The sequence below is a fragment of the Poecile atricapillus genome, chromosome 19, assembly GCF_030490865.1.
Source record: "Poecile atricapillus isolate bPoeAtr1 chromosome 19, bPoeAtr1.hap1, whole genome shotgun sequence".
Lineage (NCBI taxonomy): Eukaryota > Metazoa > Chordata > Aves > Passeriformes > Paridae > Poecile > Poecile atricapillus.
The window spans coordinates 4,739,850-4,762,127 of record NC_081267.1 but is presented as its reverse complement, the minus strand read 5'-3'; the positions used below and the strand labels follow the sequence as shown (position 1 = coordinate 4,762,127).

General features: G+C 51.4%; 1 protein-coding gene across 1 annotated transcript in view; it reads right to left on the bottom strand.

Moving 5' to 3' along the window:
- Window positions 1–22,278, bottom strand: part of LOC131586330 (uncharacterized) — a gene marked incomplete at its 3' end in the record, with an annotated part of 381,810 nt that overhangs the window by 111,483 nt on the left and 248,049 nt on the right. Inside the window, 1 exon segment of the mRNA XM_058853155.1 lies at window positions 908–1,542. Within this exon segment, the coding sequence (XP_058709138.1) occupies window positions 908–1,542 (635 nt within the window).

The window sequence follows — 22,278 nt, the reverse complement described above, 5'->3', positions numbered from 1 at the left end:
GGGACAGAGGAAAACTTGAGGGAGGGGGTGATTCCCCTCGAAGAAACTGAGGGACCCCTCAAAAAAATTGTGGAAACCCCCTCCAAAGAAAGCCCACTTTGAAGAATGCCAAAGCCACCAAAAAATAGGAAAAAAAACCACCAAAAAACAAAAAAGGATAAAATTTGGGGGAGAACCCCCAAAAAATGTGTCAAAAATGGGGGAACTCCTCCTTGAATCCAAAGAATTTTTGAAATTTTTTTTCCCAAAAGCAGCAGGTTTTTGGGAGTGGCAGGGGAGGAGAGACCCCCTCCAAATTCCTGGGGCTGTCCCTGAGATCCAGCCAAGGCACCTGGTCCTGGAGGGGGACAAAAAGGGCATTTTAAGGAAATTAAAGGAATTTTGGGGGACTTGGGTGAATTTTAGGGAATTCTGGGGGGCTCTGGGGGCAGGTCTCAATTTTGTGGGGTCTTGCTTTCTGGGGCTGCAACATCATGTCTACGGAGGCCACAGTTACCAGGGACAGGCATGGGACACCAACGAGATGGGATTCTGCTCAGGAAAACATTTATTCAGCTCAGGAACAAACTCAGATCCAGAGACAGCCCCAAACAGAGGCAGGGAGATGGGGTTTGAGAACCAGGGTGGAGTTCAAGGTCAGGGACCACTGGGAACACAGCAAGGGAGAAACCCCAGGGGCCCAAACCCAATCAGAAATCCCTGGGCTGCCTCCCCACGAGGGGCCCAGGGTGAAGTTTGTTCCTGGGCTTACAGGGCCAAACCTTCGAGGCAGAGGCTTCCCTTACCAGTGTCTCTGTTGGTGTTGGGTCAAGTTAGAGATCTGTGTGAAGCTCTTCCCACACTGGGGACACTTGTAGGGCCATCTCCAGTGTGAATGCGCCGGTGCCTGACAAGGGTGGAGTTGTGCTTGAAGCCCTTCCTGCAGTCGTGGCAGCGGAAGGGCCTCTCATCCGTGTGAATCCGCTGGTGCACGAGGAGATCAGAGCTGGTCCGAAACCTCTTCCCACACTCAGGACACTCGTAGGGCCTCTCCCCAGTGTGGATCATCTGGTGGGTGGTCAGATGGGACCTCCGGCTGAAGGTCATCCCACATTCCCCACACTCATAGGGACGTTCCCCAGTGTGGATGCGCCGGTGGATGGACAAGTTAGAGCTATTTCTGAAGCTCTTCCCACATTTCCCACATTCGTAGGGCCTCTCCCCAGTGTGGATGCGCCGGTGGGTGACAAGGGTGGAGTTGTACTTGAAGCCCTCCCCACAGTCAGGGCAGCGGAAGGGCCTCTCATCCGTGTGAATCCGCTGGTGCTCGAGGAGATGGGAGCTGATCCGAAACCTCTTCCCACACTCAGGACACTCGTAGGGCCTCTCCCCAGTGTGGATGCGCTGGTGGATGATGAGTTGGGAGCTGCAGCTGAAGCCCTTCCCACATTCCCCACACATGTAGGCCCATTCCCCAGTGTGGATCATCTGGTGGCGGATCAGTTTGGTGCTCCGGCGGAAGCTCTTCCCACACTCCAAGCACTTGTAGGGCTTCTCCCCATCCTGAAGCTGCTCATGGACCACCAGCTCAGAGCCCCGGCTGGATCTCCGGCCGCCTTCCCGGCACAGGGTGGGTCTTTCCTCCTCAGAGCACCCTGGGATGGGTTTGGAGCCCCTCCTCCTGCGGGATCTCTGAAGCTTTTCCTCCCTGCTTGACTCCTGCGCTGTGGAGCTGCTCAAAACGGCCTCTTCCATGAGGTTCTGCTGTGGGGATTTGTCCTCCCTGGTCTCCATCCTCAGCTCCTTGTCTGGGGGAGGAAGGACAAGGAGAGGATGGGATTTGCCTCCGTGCCAGAGGGAAGGGGAAGGAGATCCCCCCAGTGCGTCCCCGGCAGGACGGCGTCGGCAGCGGGGTTGTCCTGCAGCCGGGGGCCAGGCTGGGCTGGGAGATGGAGCAGGAGAGAGGGGGAAAGGGGCACTGACTTCCTCCTCACCTGCCTGGGTGTCCTGGTGCATCTTCCTCTTCCTCACAGCCTCCTTCTCCATCTGGCCAAGGTTTGGGAATGGGAAATCCTGGTTTGGGGAAAAATACAGTTCATGAGCACATTGGGTTAGGGCGTTCCTCCAGCCCAAGTCCATCTCTAGAAGTCACCGGTCATCTAGGGTCCATAAAAACCTCCCAAACACCAAGATTCAGCCCTGAAAATGCCTCCCGGGAGTTCCCCATCTCTGGTCTCTCCCCTTTGCTGTTCGGGGGTACCCCCCTGTTTCAGCTGCTGGGGGTCATGCTTGCACTGGGGGTTCCTCACCTACTCAGTTCCTGCCTTCCCCAGGCTGCTGGGAGTGCCAGGAATCTGAAGAGTTCCCCCCATTTTCACTTCAACACGTAGAGATGGTGGGGGGTTTTGGAGTTCCAGTGTCGCTTCTCCCCTTATTCTCTGCTTCGGGCTGCAGGCAGTACAAGGAGTCCCCCCTTCCCCTCTCCAGGCTGTTGAGGGTCCCGTGAATTGTGGCACTCCCCCTCTCTGGGCTCCCCACTTTGGGGTCCTGGGGGTCACAGGGCTCTGCTCCTCCCGGCTGCCTCTGCCAGCAGCTGCCACCAGGGCTCCCAAGGGGCATTTTCCGCTCAGCTTTGGAGTTTTTCATTCCCCAAACATACCCCCTAAACAACCCAACCCAGGGACCCCCCAGGATATCTGGGCCAAGCTCCCCCTCCCCGGCCACCTGTGGGATGGGGGATGATGATCCCATGGGTGGGGGACTGTGAATTCGGGGAGTGCTTGATATAGTGGTTCCTTCTACTTTCCCTGATCTTCATTTGTCCCTCCTCTTCCTCCCGCTCCTCCTCCCTAACTCCACCTTCTTCTGCCACTTCCATCCCCTCTCTCTCTCTCCTTCATCCCTCCTCTTCCATCCCTCCTCCTCCTCCTCCCCCAGGAGCAGTGACACCCTCGGTGCCCCGTTCCCAAACCCCTCACAGCCCACGGCAGGAGCGGGGATGGAGCCGGGACAGGTCGGGATAGGCAGCGCGGGGCTCTCCGCTGCTCCCACCCGCTGGGGACGGGGGGAACCCGGCCCGGGGAAAAGGAGAGGGAAACTGGGAAAATTGGGGGCTGCAGATCCAACCTGGGGCTGGCTGGGGACCCTGGCTGGGGACTGCCAGCCCTTGGGGCTCCTCTGGGGAGATGCGGGAGGGGGGAACACAGAGAGGGCTGGGGGATCCCAGGAGTGGCAGCACTGGCAGGGACTGGTTTGTACTGGGGTAACTGGAACCCTACTGGGACAACTGGGAATCCTTGGGAATGAGCACAAGCATGCTGAGGGCAGCTGGGATATACTGGGAGTGACAGTGACCATACTGGGGAAATTGAAATTACGCTGGGAACAACGGGAACCATGCTGGGGACAACTGGGAGCGAGTGGAAGTGACTGGGACTATACTGGGGGCAACTGGGATCAACTGGAAGGTACTGGAACCATGCTGAGGGGACTGAGGCAACAGCTGGGATCTTACTGGGAACAACTGGGAGTAACTGGAAAAGAATGGTATCATTCTGAAGTAACTAAAACCTTACTGGGGCAGCTGGGATATACTGGGAGTGTCTGTGACCATACTGGGAACAGTTGGAACCACACTGGGGACACCTGGGGGTGAGTGGGACCATGCCGAGATGGACTGGGATTATTCCAGGGACAACTGGGATCATACTGGTAGGAACTGGGAAGAATTACAACTATTCTGGGATCATACTCAACTGGGATCATACTGGGATCACAGTGGGAGCAGCTGGGTCCATGCTGGCTGAGACTGGGATCCCACTGAGGGTGACTGGAATCATACTGGGATTGACTGGGAGTGGCTGTGAGCAACTGGAATCATGCTGAAAGCAACTGGGAGGAGCTGGAAATGACTGGGAGCGTGCTGGGGCTGACTGGGATATACTGGGAGAGACAGGGAGTCCCAGGGATCACACTGGAGGCTACTGGGGTCATACTGGAACTGGCAGGGAGCAACTGGGGCCACTGGCCTCATACTGGGAGTGACCGGGATTAGACTGGGAGTGTGAAGGAAACTGGAAAATTGGGGAAAAAATGAAAAAAAAAAAAAAACAGGATAAATTAAAGGAAAACGGAAGGGAAAATTCAGGGAAAAAACAGAAAAATATCAGGGTGAAATAAAAAAAAATTGAGGAAAAACCAGGAAAAAATTGGGAAAAATTTGGGAAAAACAGGGGAAAATCTGACAAAAAACTGGGGAAAACCAGGAAAAAATTTTGGGAAAAAAAAGAGAAAACTCAAGGAAAAAAATGTGAAAAAATTGGGGAAAAATCAGGAAAAGAAAGTGGAAAAAATCTGGGAAAAATCAGGAAAAGTCAGAAAAAATGGGGAGAAAATCAGGAAAAAATAGGAAAAGAAGGAAAAGTCATGAAAAACCAGGGAAAATTGGAAAGAATATTTGTGAAATCATGAAAAAAACTGGGAAAGAACTTGGAAAAATTGGGGGAAACCAAAAAAGAAAGAGGAATAAAATCTGGAAAGTAATAGGAAAAAAACCAGGAAAAATCAGATAAAAACTAGGGAAATTTGAGAAGAAATTGGGAAAGAGCTAGAAAAAATTTGGGAAAGGAAGAGACAAGAATCAGGAAAAAATGGGAAATACATGAAAAAAATCGTGAAAAATTGTGAGAAATCAGGGAAAATATCAGGAAAAGAAGCCGAAAAGACCCTGGGAAAAATCAGGAAAAATCAGGAAAAAATTGGGAAAAATATTGGAAAAATGAAGGAAAAAACAAATATTTGAGAAAAAATTGAAAAAAAAATAAGGAAAATAATTTGGAAAAAATCAGAGGAAAAATGTGGAAAAAAAAGAGAATCAGTGGAAAATCAGGGAAACAAACAGGAAGAGGATAAAAAAATCTGGAAAAATCAGAAAAAAAAAAAAGAAAAAAATCAGGAAACAATTGGGAAAAACCAGAAAGATTAGGGAAAGGAAAAGGGAAAAAACAGGGAAAAAAATGGGATTAAACCAGGAAAAAGCACAAAAATCAAGGAAAAGTTTAAGAAAAAAAAAGGGAAAAAATTGAAAATAAATCAGAAAAATAAAAAAAAAAAAGAAAAAAAATCAGGAAAAATCAGGAAAAAATGGGGAATATCTGGAAAAATATTGATCAAATATTGGGTAAAATCAAGAAAAGAGAGGGAAGAAACCTGGAAAAAATCAGGAAAAATCAGTAAAGAAATTAGGAAATACAGGGAAAAATCAGGGACAAATTGTGACAAAAAAATGGGGAATAACCAGGAATAAATTGCGAAAAGAAGAGAGAAAAATCAGGAAAAACTAAGGGAAAATCAAGAAAAAAATTTAGGAAAAAACAGGGAAAAAAACAGGGAAAAATCAGGAAAAGAAAGAGGAAGAAGACTGGGAAAAAATTGGGAAAAATCAAGGAAAAAAAAAATGAGGAAAAGAAAGTGGGGAAAAACTTTGTAAAATTGGGAAAAAAATTGGGAAAAAACTAGGAAATATCAAGGAAACAAACAGGAAAAAATCAGGAAAAATTAGGAGAAAAAGGGAAGTATTTGGACAAATCAGAGGGAAAAATCAGGAAAAAAAAATTGAAAAATATGTGAAAAAAATTCTGAAAAAAATTGTGAAAAATCAGGAAAAAAATAAGAAAAAGGGAATAAACCTGGAAAAAAACAGGGAAAAAATCAGAAAATAAATGAAAAAAATTGGGGGAAAATCAGGAAAAAAATGGGAAAAACAAGGGAAAAAAATGGGAAAAACCAGAAAAATTATGGAAAAATTTGAGAAAAAGTTGGGGAAAAGACAAAAAAATTTTGGGAAGAGGGAAAAATCAGGAAAAACAAAAAAATCAGGAAAAAAATGGTGAAAAAACTGGGAAAAATTCAGGAAAAATCAGGAAAATTAATTAAAAAAAAAAAAAAGAGAGAAAAGAATTGGGGAAAATAATGGGGAAATTCAGGAAAAAAAACAGGATGAAATCCCCCTATCCCATTTTTCCATGGAATTTTGGGAATTGCCTACCTGGGAGGTTGTAGAAGAATTTCCAGACCTGGGAATCCAGGGAGTGGGGAAAGGTGGAATTGCAAATGAGCTGCTCCAGATTTTTGGGAAGGTAGATGGCCTGGTCCTATTCCAGCTTCCACAATGTTCAGATGAATCCCACTCCTCCTTCTGGCTAGAAATCATGGAAAAATCATGGAAAAATAATGGGAAAGCTGTGATTCAAATTCATGGAGTTTTGCCCCCAAAGCACAGTTTTTTCCCGCCAAAATTTCTATTTTTCCCCCCCAAAATATTAATTTTTTGGAATAATTAAATGGGGAAGATTAGGGGGAAATAGGGAAAAATAGGGTGGAAATGGAGCAAAAATGGGGGAAATTGGAGCCAAAATGGGAAAATAATAGGGAAAAAATGGGATAAAAATAAGGAAAAATGAGATGGCAATGGAGGAAAAAATGGGAAAAATGGGAGAAAGGAATGGAAGAAGATGGGGATAAAATGATGGAAAAATGAGATAAAACCAGGATAAAAATGGGGAAAAAATGAGGGAAACTGGGAGAAAAATGAAGGGAAAATGAGAATAAAAATGGTAAAAATGAAGTGAAAGTGGGAGAAAAATAGAAGAAAATGGGGAAAACAGGAGAGAAGATGGGGAACAAACTGGGGAAAAATTAGAGGAAAAAGAGGGTAAAATGGGGAAATGGGGAAAAAATAGATTAAAAACGGGAAAAAAATTGGGAAAAATTAGGACAACATGGAGAAAATATTGACTAAAAATGCAGGAAAAAATAGGAAAAAAATTCAGAAAAATTAAGAAAAAATTGAGGAAAAATGAGATTAAAAAGGGGAAAATGAAGGAAAAAAAATGAGTAAAATTGTGGGGAAAAAATAAAAAATAGGATAAAAATGTGGAAAAATTATATGAAAATGGGATAAAAATGAGAAAATACAGCAAACCTGGGAAAAAATAGGATAAAAATGGGGAAAAATTGGATAAAAATGGGGAAAAAATGGGATAAAATGGAGACAAACTGTACTCTAATAGGGAATGACTGGGAGTGATTTGGCTTATCCTGGGGCGCAGAGGAAACTGGAGCCACACGGGTGGAACAACCGGGCAATGCTGGGAGCAGCCACTGCCGGCACCGGGAGCCCCGAACCCCTTTCCCGGCCATGCCGGACCCGCATCCCCCCGGCCCCTTTGCCGGGGCTCTGCCGCCACCGGGACCCCCCAAAAACACCTCCCGGGGACCCCCGGGGTCCCCCCGAGGGGCATCTGCGGCTCGGCTCTGGAGCCCTGCCATCCCCAAACATCCCCCCCAAAAACCCCAAACCCAGGGAGCCCCGGGGTATTTGGGGCGAGCTCCCCCTCCCCGGGCACCTGCGGGATGGGGGGCGATGGTCCCGAAGGAGCTGCAGATCCAGAGAGCGGGGAGCGCACGTGGAGCCTCCTCTGCCTGCTCCAGCTCTTCCTCCTCCTGCTCCTCCTCTTCCTCCTCCTCTGTCCCTCCTCTGTCCCTGGGCGTGGTTCGGAGCCCTCGGGTGAGCGGGGCCGGGCCGGGACACGATGGGAAAGGGCTGGGTCCCCCCCAAACCGAGCTGGGGGCAGCGGAGGTTTGGGAGAACAATGGGAACGGGGCGGGACAGGGGGACAGGGGGAGGTGGGAGCACTGAGGGTCCCCCAGTTCACCCCAGGACCCCCAAGCCCCGTCCCAGCCCCCCCAGTTCCCCCCGCAGCCCCGGCTGAGGGGGGCTCAGCCCAGGAGCCGCCGTCGTTCGGGGCTCCCCCGAGTGCAGGAACGGGAGAGTTCCCGGCTCGGGGAGCCCCCAGCAGAGGAGGGGATCTTGTCCCTCTTCCAGGGCCTTTCAGGGTCTTCAGGCCCATCTGAAGAGGAGTTTTTCTCTTTTTCAGGTTTTTTTGGGGAGATCCCACCACTACAGGGTGTTTTTTCTTCCCCATTTTGGGGTGTTTGTGCAGCTGCAGCTCCACAAACCTCTTTTGAGGGGGGGATCATGATGGCTTTAAGTGACATTTTTAGGGGTGTCCCCACCCCAAGCCCCTGTAGGAGATGTTTTGTCCCCAAGGTTGGATTTTGGGGGTTCTCTCTACCATGGCCGCTTTAAGGGCCCCCGGTATTGTCGGGTCCCACTGTAACTCCTCTTAAAAGGGCAACACCACTCCCGTTGGTTCCGGCAGTGGAGCCCCGGGAGGGGTTGGGGGTCCCGGGAGGGGTTGGGGGTCCCGGGAGGGGTTTGGGGGTACCTGGGTGATGCCAATGAAGGTGATGGGGGATAATGCTGGGTATAAACCTTTGTGAGGGGTTCCTGAGGGTTTTCAGAAGTTCTGGGTGGTTTTGGGGCCACGGTTGTTTTTTGGGGTTCTCAAGGGGGTTTACAGGAATCCTGATGGGGGAATTTGGGTGATCCTGGGGGTGGAATTGGGGGTCCCAAGGCTGTTTTGGGGAACCTGCTGGTGATGGAGATGGGGACCCCATGCCAGGTATGAACCATCTCAATGTCTGTATGGGGTTTTGCAGTTTTGGGGAGTTTTTGGAGCATCCAGGGATGTGTTTGGGATCCCGGGGAGGTTGGGGTGTCCTGGGGGGTTTGGGGGTACCTGGGCAATGCGGGTGGCAGTGCTGGGGACCCCGTGCCGGGTTTGAACCTTCTCACTGTCCACGGGCAGCGTCAGCGTGTTCAGGGAGATCCTGGGGGGCCCGGGGGGTCACCCCAAATCCCAGGGACCCCAAATGCTGAGGGACCCCCCGAACTGCCCTCACCGCTGGATCTGCTGCAGGCAGGGGGGCACCAGCACTCGGCCCCCACCCTCCACCATCACAGGGGGGCTGTGGAAGAAATCTGGGGGTGCACGGACAGGTCGGGTGGGACCCCCAAAGTCCTGGGGGAGGGGACACAGGGGGACTCCCAGGAATTCCCGTTGTGGGGGGATGAGGGGGGACCCAGGAAGAGTTTGGGGTGGATGGGTGGGTCATGGGGGGTCCCCCAGGATGGGTTTGGGGGGAACTGGATTGGAGCTCCCATGGCAGTGGGATAGGAAGATTTGCCCATGGAATTCCATGGGAATGGCATAGCAGTGAGATCCATCTACAGAATGGGACAGCAGCGGGATCCATCCGTGGAGGTCCCGTGGGAATGGGATGATGTCTGAGATCCATCCATGGCATTTCCATGGGAATTCAAATGTTCCCAAATTTTACCCTCCCCGATTCCACATTCCCATTCCCATATCCCCTGGGAACTCTGTCCTCCCCACCTTTACACTCCAGCGCCTCCCGCCCATATCTGACATATTTCCGGAGACATTCCCTGCAGCTGTGAGCCAGGGAATTTGTTAATCCCTCAGCCTGGATCTCAGGGATCCCCGTGGCGGTGCCACAGTTGCCATCGCAGCCCCACAGATCCCCCAGCCCTGGCTCCCCCCGCTCAGCCCCGCTCTGGCTGTGCCGCTGCTGCAGCATCTGCAGCTCCCCGCTGGCCCCGTGCCGGTGCCGCTCCTTGTGCCGGCTCTGGCTATCCCAATATCCCAGCCCTGGCTATCCCAATATCCCAGCCCTGGCTATCCCAATATCCCAGCCCTGGCTATCCCAATATCCCAGCTCTGGCTATCCCAATATCCCAGCCCTGGCTATCCCAATATCCCAGCCCTGGCTATCCCAAGATCCCAGCCCTGGCTATCCCAATATCCCAGCTCTGGCTATCCCAATATCCCAGCCCTGGCTATCCCAATATCCCAGCTCTGGCTATCCCAATATCCCAGCCCTGGCTATTCCAATATCCCAGCTCTGGCTATCCCAATATCCCAGCCCTGGCTATCCCAATATCCCAGCCCTGGCTATCCCAATATCCCAGCTCTGGCTATCCCAATATCCCAGCTCTGGCTATCCCAATATCCCAGCTCTGGCTATCCCAATATCCCAGCCCTGGCTATCCCGATATCCCAGCCCTGGCTATCCCAATATCCCAGCCCTGGCTATCCCGATATCCCAGCCCTGCTATCTCAATATCCCAGCCCTGGCTATCCCAATATCCCACCTCTGGCTATCCCAATATCCCAGCTCTGGTTATCCCAATATCCCAGCCCTGGCTATCCCAATATCCCGGCTCGGCTCCGGCCGCCATCCCCGGGGCTGCGGCTCCGCCCGGCCCCGCTCGCTGCGGCGGCGCTGGAAGGGGATCCCAGCCAGGGACCCCATGGACATGGACTGCGGGAAGCCCGGGCCGGGCTCCGACAGCGCCGTGTGCAGGGAACGCAGGGAGAGGAGAACTGGGGGGACATTTGGAGATTTGGGATCGGGGGGGTCACGGCTGAAGGAAAGGGGGAACGGGGAGAGCCGGGAAGGGCATTTGGGGATGCCAGGACTGACAAGAGGGGAGGCTGGGGCTGGCTAGATGTGGCATGACTGGAGTTCAGGGCGTTCCTGTACCCAGGAAAGGGAGCTCCAAGGGTCCTGGGTGTCCCCATTGCCAGGAGAGGGCAGGGAAAGCCGGGATGGCTGGGAATAGGGGTCCTGGGTGTCCTCAGTGCTGAGGAAAGGAGGAGCTGGGTGCTGTGAGAGGCAGGAATAGGGGTCCAGGGGGTAAATGGGTCAAGGAGAAGGGGGCTCTGGGGGCTGCGGGAGGCGGGATGGCCGGGAAAGGGGTGCAGGCGTTCCTGGTGCCGGATAAGGGGGTGCAGGGTGGGACCCACGGCCGGGAATGGGGGTTCGGTGGGATGGCGGCGCCCAGGAATGGGGGTTTAGGGGCCCCTCGGCGCTCCGGAATGGGCGATCAAAGAGTCCCGGTGCCGGGGGTCCCCCTCACCTCTCGCCGCCCCCCGGGAGCGCCCCCGGCCCCAGCGCTGGAGCCATCGCGCTGCTCCGCTGCGGCCCCGCCCACAGCCCCGGCCCCGCCCCCAGAGCCGCCTCCGGCCCCGCCATTGGCGCCGCTCTTTGCTGCCCGCCAGTGGCAGCCCGAGGCTGCAGTGACGTCACCGGTCGCCGGGCAGATCCCGGCGGCGCAGGGCGGCCAAGGCGGAAGCGAAAGTGCCCGAGGGAGCGCGGGGGGAGGGAACGGGGCAATTCCAGGGAATTCCCCGGGATCCCCTCCCGGGATCCCCCGGGACCCTCCTCGGCCGCGCACTGCGGGACCCCCGGGACAAACTGGGCTGAACTCCCGGGCCCTGCGCTCAAACTCTGCCTGGAACCCGCCGGCTTCGGCCCAAAGCGGGGGAAGCCCCGGGATCCGCGAATCCCATTTTTCCTGCGGCTGCGGCTCCCCAGCCCCGGCGGAGCAGGGGCGGGCGCTGGGAGCCCGAGCCCCGATTCCCAATCTCCTTCTCTCTCTCTCTGCTGCTCTCTGCCTCTCCTTTGGGTGATCAGAAATCCCAGAGCGGCTGGAGAGCCCCGTGCCCAGCTCGGCTTTCCCTGGAAGGGGAGGCCTGGGGGTGCGGTGCCCCGGGATGGCCGGGAATGGGGCTCCGGGGGTCCCCGGGCTGACGGAACCGGGGGATCCAGGGGCTGGCAGGGGACGATCCCCGGGAAAGGGGGTGCAGGGCGCTGTTGGTGCAGGAGAAGGGGGTGCAGGGGGTCCCGGAGCTCGGGAAGGAGATGCGGGGGGGTCCCAGGGCCCAGGAATGGGGATCCAAGGGGGTCCCAGGGGGGCTCCCCAAAGCCCCTCCCAGGGCACAGCAGGAGCTGGGTCAGGAGCTCTGGCAGAGACAAAAGGGGGTGAGCCCGGCATGGGGGGGACATGGGGGAGTCACAGGTGCTCCCGAGGGGGGACACGACCCCTGGGGACCCCTCCTCACCTTCTCCCACGAACCCCAACAGAGCCTCTAAATGGATGAGCAGAGCTCGGTGACTGCAGTATGAAACTTGTTCAGCAGCACAGGAGGATTTAGAACTGAGGACAGTGGAAGGGTTTAACCCAGCCTCCTGTTTGAACAGCCTGGAGAGGGGGCTGGGAAGAAACCCATGACTGCACTGAACTGAGAGAGATCCAGACTCGGGCTCGGAGAGATTTGAGACACACCCACCTTTGGACTTTGCTGTCCGCAACACCCTGTCACATAAAGATAAAACCTTACAAAAGAAAGGACTTGAAAAATCATGGTTTAGGATTTGTTACTTGGGCTTAGTGTAGCTAGCAGCTGGCCTGATAAGTTCCCAGGCAAAAACATCTTGAGAATGAAAAGTTTGTTAACATAACAAACTATTCTTGGGGAGAAAAACAAGTGCACCTGTAGTAACAAGGGATCTGTCCCATGGGAATCAGTAGAAAAAGTATGTAAACATTGTTTACATTGAGAAAAGTTTGGATTGACGTGTACACTCACCATTACCAACCAGTGAACTGAGTTCCCAACCAACTGGAATTAAGCACGGTGCCTTCTGATAACCATGTAAATATAAGCTGTGTGCAATAAAGCTTTGGCTGTGATGGAAGAAGAAACAGGTGTCATTGTCCATCTCTACTACGACACACCCAACCAGGACATCGGGTCCTGCCGAAGCAGAGGAAAGAAGCAGCTCTGGTGGCCAAGTGGCACGGCCCATTCCAAGTGTCCCTGAGCACAGAAACAGCCCCAGCACAGCTGAACACGGGGGGACCCCTCAGCCTCGGCTCAAGGGCTCTGAAGCCCCGGAGATTTGGATTTCCCGGCTGCAGCAGGAGGATGGGAGGCCGCCCCCGAGCCTGCACTGAAGGCAAGGCAGCAGCAGCCAGGGCTCCCCAGTGGGGGAAGCCCCTGGGCCTGCCCACAGATCCTCTGCTCAAATCCTCGGCCTGGGCACCCTCCTTTGGCATCTCCAGCCCCTGCGGGACAATCCTGGCTGGCACTGCTGGAGCTTCAGGGCTTTCTGTGCCTGCCCTCGCCACAGCTGCTGGGGAAGGCACCGGGAGAATTCCACTCTGGCTCTCAATTACACTCTGGGCTGGCTGGGATTAGAGTATTGGAAAATAGACCAAGTGTAAAATTATTTTTTATTGGATTTCTGCAGTCAGGCTTCGTTTGCATTTGCCTTGGGGAAAGGAATTTTAAAGGTTTTTTTTAAGGGATGTTCCACCACTCAGCAGAGATGAGCTTAACATCTCAACAGACTGGGAAGAGCCCAAAAGATTCCCACAAAGACAACGACCATCAACAAAACACCAAGGCCCAGCAGCAAACATCAACCAACATCTACCCCAGACACTGCCCTGGCACAGCTGGAGACACCTGGTCTGGAAAAGGCTGAGCAGGAAATGCAGGAGTGCAGACCTAATTCACATCAGAGACACAGAAATCCGGGTGCAACAGGAAACCAAACACTAGAACTCCACAACTTGGAAACAATGAATATTAAACCCATGGATTTCTATAGGTTCAGACTGTATAAAGTTTAGGAAACATCTGGTAAAACTCACATGTCATGGAATGATTTTCTCTGCACATGCAGACTATGTGTGGTTGAAATGATTCTGTTCAGAATCAAGTAATGCTTTATTTCTCTAAAGACATTGTTGGAGAGTTTTTGCTTTTCACAGTTTCAGTGAAAGGATTACACCATTAGAAGAATTTTTCATATTAATTCTACTTTTATATTGCAAGTTCTGTTTGGGCCAGGGGTGTGAGAATCAGTTTTTAGTCAGAGGAGAAGTAAAAGAAAATACTTGATTGCTTTCTAATTTTTGTTTTTATGTTTGTGCGTGGCTCTTAGTGATAGCAAAATTATGGGATGGGTTTTTCCATGTTCACCTTTAAGCTGCATTTTGAAAACTAGAAGGGTTTGAAAGGTAGCCCTTTAAAATGGAAAGAGTTAATAGAAAATTGTTAAAAAAAAAAAAAAAAAAAAAAAAAGCAGATGGGGGAGGGAGCCCTTCATGTGAGTCATCCCATGGCTCCCCTGGAAGACAAGATTCATTCCAGGCAGCCAGGAGAGGAGCTTTAGAAATGCAAATTAACACCTCTGGGGCAAAGCCTGGACAATGTACCAGGGTCTTCCTGCCTGGGGGAGGAATTGGGCTGAATTCCTCTGCCCCTCACCCCAAGCTCTGCCTGGGGGCACAGACAGAATTTGCACAGCTGAAGGCAGAGCCCATAGTGAGGATATCTGACTGACACAGAAATTGGTTAAGCTGCAAAGGAAAACAGCAAATGGAGATTGTTGTGAAAACTTCACTATAAAAAATGGGCGGGAATCATCCCAGTCCCCACCTTAACTTGTGCTCTCACTTTCTGTGTTATATAGGGTGAATTAGAGCACTGGGGTTTTTGTTACCCCAAGGGAAATCAGTTGGGAATCCAAGTATGAGCTGATTTAATTAGAGAAAAGCCAAAAATTGATGGAGCCCTGGCTGGAGGGAGCACCCAAAAATGGGGAAAAGATGAACGGCCACCAGAACAAATCCTGCAACACCATGGACCAGCCCCTGGGAACCCTGACAAATTCATATCAGGAGCCAGAGAACCCATTTATCATTTCCATGGCATATTTAGATTACAGGATGTCCTCAAACTAATACCCAACCAGACAGCTCCAGCTCCTGACTTTCTTCCCAACCAATCCACTCAGATGAGGAACACAACATTTCACCATGGGATGGAGTCAGATTATCTTTAAGCAAAAAAAAGAGACAGCTTGTGAAAAGTTAAATGACTCAAACTGCTGTTGGCAAATAGATCACAAAGGAAAAGAGGTGAAACAGATAACAAGGAAATAAGAAAGCAGCCCGTGTACTGGTCCAAACATGGAACAGATGGGAATAGAACACATCTCCATGTTTCCCTGGCAGACCATGGGTTAAACGAATGCACTTTCTCCTCTTATGTTCTACAGCAACTCTCATCTTTTCACCATGCAGGACACCTTGCTGAGTGCAGCTCATTCAGCAGCTGAGCAAGGGGATGCAGGGGGCAGCCAGGCCTCCTGAGCCACAAACAGCTACAAAAGGACAGCGAATGAGGGCACTGAGAGCAATCCCAAAACCAAAGAACACCCAGGAAGAAAAAACAGAGTCAGTGAGTGAATCTGCTTGCAGATATGGATTTGTACATAAGGAAGCAATGGGAGAAAGCATCAGTTTCAGAAAATGTTACTAATTGACAAGGATTGCTGCTCTGACAAAGTCCCGCTAAATTCCTGAACTTCCAGAAGAACAAAGACTTAACAGAGCCATCAATATCGGATGTTATACAAAAGCGGGGGGTACCGGGACATGCAGGAGGCAGATCGGGAAGTCTGAACCTTCCAAGCACCTCCGCCAGTGGGGAAAGGGACAGGGACACGCGGCCGGGAAATGAGGACAAAAACGAGGCCGCGTCCTCCAGCAATAGGAGAGAGCGCACGGCAAATGCCCCATGGCCTCTCCCTTTGGGCAGCAATAAAGTCACTTTCACACCACTCCTCTGGCTCCTTTGGCCACACAAACCTCTGGCGCCGGGAATTTTCCCGCCCAGCCCCGGGCACAGCGCAGCCACCTCCGGGCTACCGACACGAACCGGGACGAGCCAGCGCTGCTCCGGCACCGCCTCCTGCCGAGGCCGCAGCGGGAAGGAGACCGCGGGCAGCCGCTCCCGCAGCGCCCTCACGCCAGGGCCAACACGGGCCGTCCACGGCACAACCCACCCGCTACAGCCCCCTGCCGCCCCCTCCCGGGCCCGCAGCGAGCCCCGAGCCCCCGCAGAACCGAGCGCGGCTCCCACCTGCGATGGCCGGGGCCGCCTCCGAGCTCCGCCGCCGCCTCACCGGGCTCCGGCCGCTGCCGCCGCTCCCGGGCCCGCACAGACGCTCCGGCAATGGCGGCTCTCCTGCCCCACGGCCGCCCTGGGGGCGCCAGCGGGGCCGGGCTTGTCCCCGCTCTGCCCAATCAGAGCGCGCCAGAACCACGAGTGACGGCAGCAGCAGCCAATCGCAGCCAGCGGCGGGCTCTGCACACGGCACAGCCCCGCCCCGCGCCCTCAGGGCCCCCCGGGCTGTGTGAGGGGAAGGGCGGAGATGAGGAACAGCCCTGGAACGGGCCCGGCCCGAGCCGCCATTGAGCTCTGGATACAAACAAAGTTCTCCGCAGCTCCCGGCCCGCCTTTCCCAGCCCTGGGTGTTCGGTGGCTCCAGCTCAGCGAGAAGACCTGGAGCCTCACTTCTCAGCAGCGCTAATTAGGAGGCATCAGGGCATCGCTCGGATTTCCCCCTAAAAGGGAAAACTGCCCCAAATCCCTGTGGATGAGTGGGGGAGGAGAGAGATTTCTGGCAGAAAACTCCAAAAACTCAGAGCAGGATCATGAGAAGTAAATGAAGACCCTTAAAACCAGCTTCCCCCCACCCCTCCCTCCTCCCCTGGCAGTGCAGGGACACAGGGAATGGGGCCATGGTCACTCCATCCCCCGGGGCTTTTCCCCCTGTTATGAACGGGGGAAAAATGGGCCAGGAGACCGGCTCATTTTAAAAAGGCCTTTATTAAACAGGACAGCTCTGGGGTGGGGGCCCAAGGGGTCACGCACACCGCCACTGCTCCCAGAACACCGCAGAAGAGGAGGATCCGTGCAGTTTTGTCACTGGGACAGAGCTGGGCCTTCCGTTCTCACAGGAGTCCCTAGGAAAATTGCTTTCACGGGCTCGTAGTCCAGGGGGTCAGTCCTTTCTATCTCTTTGCGGTCATGGTGACCACTTCTAAGCATGTTCAGGTGGTGTAGAAAGATGGTCCTCCTTCTTACTACATCAGGATATGTTCTCTTGGTCCTTTATTTTCCTTTTGGCTCGTTGTTGTTTGGGGTTTTTGTTTCCCGGCAGCACTCAGTCCAGCCCCATTTGCGTGCAGCCTCAGGCGCCATTTTGGGGAGCAGTGGCGTCACTACCCAAGGGAAGGGGATACAATGTGAGGGAGAAATAACCACGGGTGAAGCACGGAGAAAGCAACCAGGGGTAAAGGCACTAAAAACTCCAGCAATTGATCAGTCAAATATTAACAACAACCAGCTCTTAATTTAACAACTAATAACCTCAGAACTCCATTTCCCACAAGATGTTTCTGGAATTTAGTAGAGTTTTGAGGACATTTCTGCAATTTTGTGGGATCTTTCTGGAATTTTGTGGGATCTTTCTTAAATTATGTGGGATTTTGTGAGGCCTTGAAGAATTTTGTGCGATTTTGCTTAGATTTTGTGGAAATTTGTGGAGATTTGGTGGGATGTTGTGGAAATTTGATAGGGTTTTCTCAACAATCAGGAAATTCTGTGGGATTTTTCTGGAATTTTGTGGAATTTTCTGGAATTTTGTAGGATATTGAAAAGATTTTGTGGGATTTTTGTGGAATTTTTTCAGGGATTTAGAGGAGACATGAAGAATTTTCAGGTATTTTCTAAGATTTTGTGGAAATTTGTAGAGATTTGGTGGGATGTTTCTGGAATTTGGTGGGCTTTTGAGAAGATTTCTGCAATTTTGTGGGATTTTATGGGATTTTTCTTGATTTTTGTGGGATATTGAGGAGATTTTGTGAGATGTTTCTGGAATTTGGTAGGGTTTTGAGAAGATTTCTGCAATTTTGTGGGATTTGTCTTGAATTTTGTAGGATATTGAGAAGATTCTGTGGGAGTTTTCTGGAATTTTGAGGGATTTTTAGGAAACATGAAGAATTAGGGGGTATTTTCCTAGATTTTGTGGAAATCTGTGGGGATTTTGTGGGATGTTTCTGGAATTTGGTGGGCTTTTGAGAAGATTTAGGGAAATTTTGTGGGATTTTTCTTGAACTTTGTGGGATTTTGTGGAGACTTGATGAATTATGAGGTATTTTTCTTAGATTTTTTTGGAATTTTGTGAACATGTTCTGGGATGTTTCTGGAATTTGGTAGGATTTTGAGAAGGTTTTGTGGGATTTTTTAAAATTTTTTGCACTTATGTGGGATTTTTTGGGAATTTTGTGGCATTTTTCTTGATTTTTGTGGGATATTCAAGAGATTTTGTGAGATGTTTCTGGAATTTGGGAGGGTTTTGGGAAGATTTAGGCCTTTTTTTTTAGTTTCTCTCAATTTCATGAAATTTTTTTTCAATTTTGTGGGATTTTGCAAAAGTTTAAATATTTTTGTGGGATTTTTTTCTGGAATCTTGAAGCATTTTGAGGAGAGTTGGAAAATTTGGTGGGATTTTTCTTAGATTTTGTGGAAATTTGTGGCGATTTGGTGGGATGTTTCTGGAATTTGGTGGGGTTTTCAGAACATTTAGGGAGTTGTGTCAGATTTTACCGCAAATTTGTGGGATTTTTCTTGAATTTTGTAGGATATTGAGGAGATTTTGTGGGAGTTTTGTGGAATTTTTTGGCATTTTGAGGAGACATGAAGAATTTTGAGGTATTTTCTTAGATTTTGTGGTATTTTGTGGAGATGTTGTGATATGTTTCTGGAATTTGGTGGTATTTTGAGAAGATTTCTACAATTTTGTTGGATTTTGTGGAATTATGTGGTATTTTTCTTAGATTTCTCTAGGATATTCAAGAGATTTTGTGCCATGTTTCAGGAATTTGGTAGTGTTTTGGGAAGATTTAGGGATTTTTTTTATTTCTTTGCAATTTTGTAGGATTTTTTTGCACTTTTGTGGGATTTTGCAAAAGTTTAAATAATTTTGTGGGATTTTTCTGGAATCTTGAAGGATTTTCTGGAGACTTGAAAAATTTTGTGGGATTTTTCTTAGATTTTGTGGAAATTTGTGGCGATTTGTTGGGATGTTTCTGGAATTTGGTGAGGTTTTCAGAACATTTAGGGAATTGTGTGGGATTTTTTCTGCAGTTTGGTGGGTTTTTTCTTGAATTTTGTAGGATATTGAAAAGATTTTGTGGGAGTTCTATTAAATTTAGAGGAAGTTGAGGAGACATGAAGAATTTTGAGGTATTTTGTTAAGATTTTGTGGAAATTTGTGGGGATTTTTTGGGATGACACTGGAATTTGGTGGCATTTTGAGAAGATCTCTGCAATTTTGTGGGATGTTTCTGGAATTTTTGTGGGATTTTTCTTGATTTTTCTAGGATATTCAAGAGATTTTGTGAGATGGTTCCGAGATTTGGTAAGGTTTTGGGAAGATTTAGGGATTTTTGTTTTTGTTTTTTCAATTTTGTGCGATTTTTTTGAGTTTTGTGGGATTTTGCATAAGTTTCAATAATTTTGTGCAATTTTTGTGGAATTTTGAGGGATTTTGAGGAGACATGAAGAATTTTGTAGGATTTTTCTGGAATTTTATCGAAATTTCTAGGGATTTTGTGGGATGTTTCTAAAATTTCGTGGGGTTTTGGGAAGATTTCTGCAATTTTGTGGGATTTTTCTTGGATTTTGTGGGATTTTGTGGAGACTTGAAGAATTTTGTGGGATTTTTATTGGATTTTGTGGAGATTTGGTGAGATGTTTCTGGAATTAGGTAGGGTTTTGAAAAGATTTAGGGAATTTATGGAATTTATGGAACAAGTTTAATTTTTGGGAGGTGTCATGTTTTCCCTTGGAGGTGGACACTCTGCAGACTTGAGCTGCATTGCCAAAATGCTCCAGTCTCTGCTGCAGGTCACACCGTTTCTTCTTTGGCTGATCCCGGCGCGGTGCTGAGCCCAGCAGAGCCCTGGCAGAGCCCAGAGCAGCCTCAGCATCCGCAGAGCCCGGCTGCAAGGAGAGAAAGCAGAAACCGCCCGTCAGCTGAAGGCTCCTGTCCCCTTGTCCCAGCCAGCCGCGGTGCCCAGGCCATGCTGGCCGTGCTCAGAGCTGGGCCCAAAGCTGCCCATCACTGCTGCCTTTGGGAGCAGAGCAGGAGGGCAGGACATGTGCCCAGCCTGCAGCCAGCCACGGCAGATCCAGCCCCTCAGCAGCTGCCCAGAGCGGGATGCTCCTGTGCCCGCTGCCATCTCCCAAAAGCTCTTGTCCCTCCCATGCCAGGGAGATGAGGACCCACCTCACACCATCCGCTGCCAGAAGAAAAGCTGGTCCCAAACGATGTCCTCAGTCTTCTCCAAGGGCACGGCCCATCCACGCCACAGCTGGTCCCAAGCACTTCCCGATCCAGACTGGATCCCACCTAGAACGCTTCCTTTAGAAAAACAAACAACAAATTAATGAAAATAGATTACAGACAAAAAGGGGAAACAAGAAAAATGGTAAAATATCTTATCTCTGTCAGAAACTTGAGCAAGGCCCAACCCCTACATTCTGGGGAAAAACCCACCCATGGGTGAGGGAAGCCCATGCTTGCTCCCTTTCCCCCTGCACTGTCCCCCAAAATCACGGTGATCCCAAAGCAAAGCAGGGGAGTGGAGCAGCCCAAGCCCTTCCTTGCTTGCACAGCAAAGCAGCCGTGCTCAGGTTCTGGAGTCCCACCTGTGCTCCTGCCATGGGGGTTTGTTTGTGTCGGGCTGGCTGCCCCAGCCCCAGCCCGGGGCACGGTGGGTGGTGGGGGCTGTTGGCAGGGCCAGGATCCCACTCCCATTTCGTAACCACCCCAGCCCATGTCCCCAGCCCTGCCAAAAACCAGCTGGGCAGCCACTGAGGAATCAATTGCATCTGCCCCAGCGAAGGGGAAACCTTTGGTTCCCGGCCAATGCCCAAATCTGGGAGCATCCCCCTGGGACTGGACTGACCTGAAAATTCACTGTGGAGCCTGGCTTTGAAGAAGGTGCCAGAATCAAAGTCCATCATCGCCAGCTGCCGCTGGCCAGGTGGAGGAAGAGGATGTCATCCTTGCTGTTTTCCTCCATGTCTCCAGCAGCAGCAGCAGCCCCACCTGGTCCAGCTTCTCCAGGGGCTCCTTCTTCCCTGGGGTGACACCAGGCTGTCAGGGTTCTGCCCAGGGCCCGGCTGTCAGTGAACCAGGACAAGCAAAACCAGCTCAGATGGTGCCCACCAGTGCTGGGCAGAGCAGCTCAGCTCCAGCACAAGGGCTGTGTGTTCCCATTTGATGAGCCCAGTGCAGTGACACAGGCAGGACAAAAAAGTCTGGGTTGCTTTGCTGCTGATTGCCAGGGCATGTGTGGAGCTGTAACTTACCAGGTCCCTGCATCACTGTGCCTGTGGCTCTCTCCCTTCTTCTAGGGCTGATGAATATCCTGCATCCAGGGATCATGGAACAGGTCTTCTAATGAGGGCCTGTCCAAGGAGTTCAGGGATAAACACCACCTGATCAGAAGCTGGCAATCTGGGGAGAGAAACCACAAACCACTGGTCAGTTGGAGAAGCCTCCTGTCTGCTTTGTCCCACTATTCCCGTGCCCAGGCCACGCTGGATGTGCTCAGAGCTGGGCCTAAAGTTTCCCATTAATTTTTTTGTTTTGGAGGAGAGCAGCAGAGCAGGACATGTGCCACCTCCTCAGCAGCTGCCAGAGCGGGATGCTCACGAGCCCGCTGCTGTCTCCCAACACTGGTGTTCCCCCCGTGCCCAGAGATGAGGATTCACCTTGGGAGAGCCGTTGTGGCAGCGGGAGCTGGCCCCATCTGATGTTCCTGCCCCTCCTGAAAGGGTGCTCCCCGCAGACCATCTCGTGCAGCAGGATGCCCAGGGTCCAGACAGTTGCTGCCTCGCCATGGTACCACCCAAAGTCGTTCCATTCCGGGGGGCTGTATGATGGTGTTCCTATGGAATATGGATGGAGCTCATCAGGGGATGCTGCTGCTCCCAGAGCCTGACCCCAGCATCCCTGGGCATGTGGGGGCTTCCCCAGTGGCCCATGGGGTGACCTGCTGCCCTCTCGCCAGCACCTGGGACTTGGGTACAAATCCGTGGCTGGAAACGAAGTCACTGGTGCTGGAAGAGGGCAGCAGAAACCCTGGCAAGGCCCGACCATGACACACAAAGGGAAATACCCACTCAGTGCTGGGGAAAAACCATACCCACATCCTCCCTGCTGGCATTGCCCAAAACATATTTTGAACCAAAGCAAACCAGGGAAGCACAGCAGTCCAAGCCCATTCTCAACTGCACACGAAACCAGCTGGTGCACAGGTTCTGCCTCCCCCTCTCTGCCACCCCTACCCATGGAGGATTTTGTCAGGCTGCCTGCCCCAGCCCCAGTCCTGGGAGAATCCCTGCTGCAACACCCTGGTTGGGCCAGGAGATGCTGGGACCAGAAGCCTACCCCTGTGTGGGCTCACCTGCAAATTGAGTGTAGGCTGTCTCCTGAAGGTAGGTGCCACAGCCGAAGTCTATCAGTTTTGCCTCGCCGGTGTCCAGGTCTACCAGGATATTCTCTGGTTTTATATCTCGGTGCAGGACCCCGCAGCTGGTGCAGTGCCACACGGCTGCCAGGACCTGCCGGAACAGCTCCCGCGCCTCTTCCTCG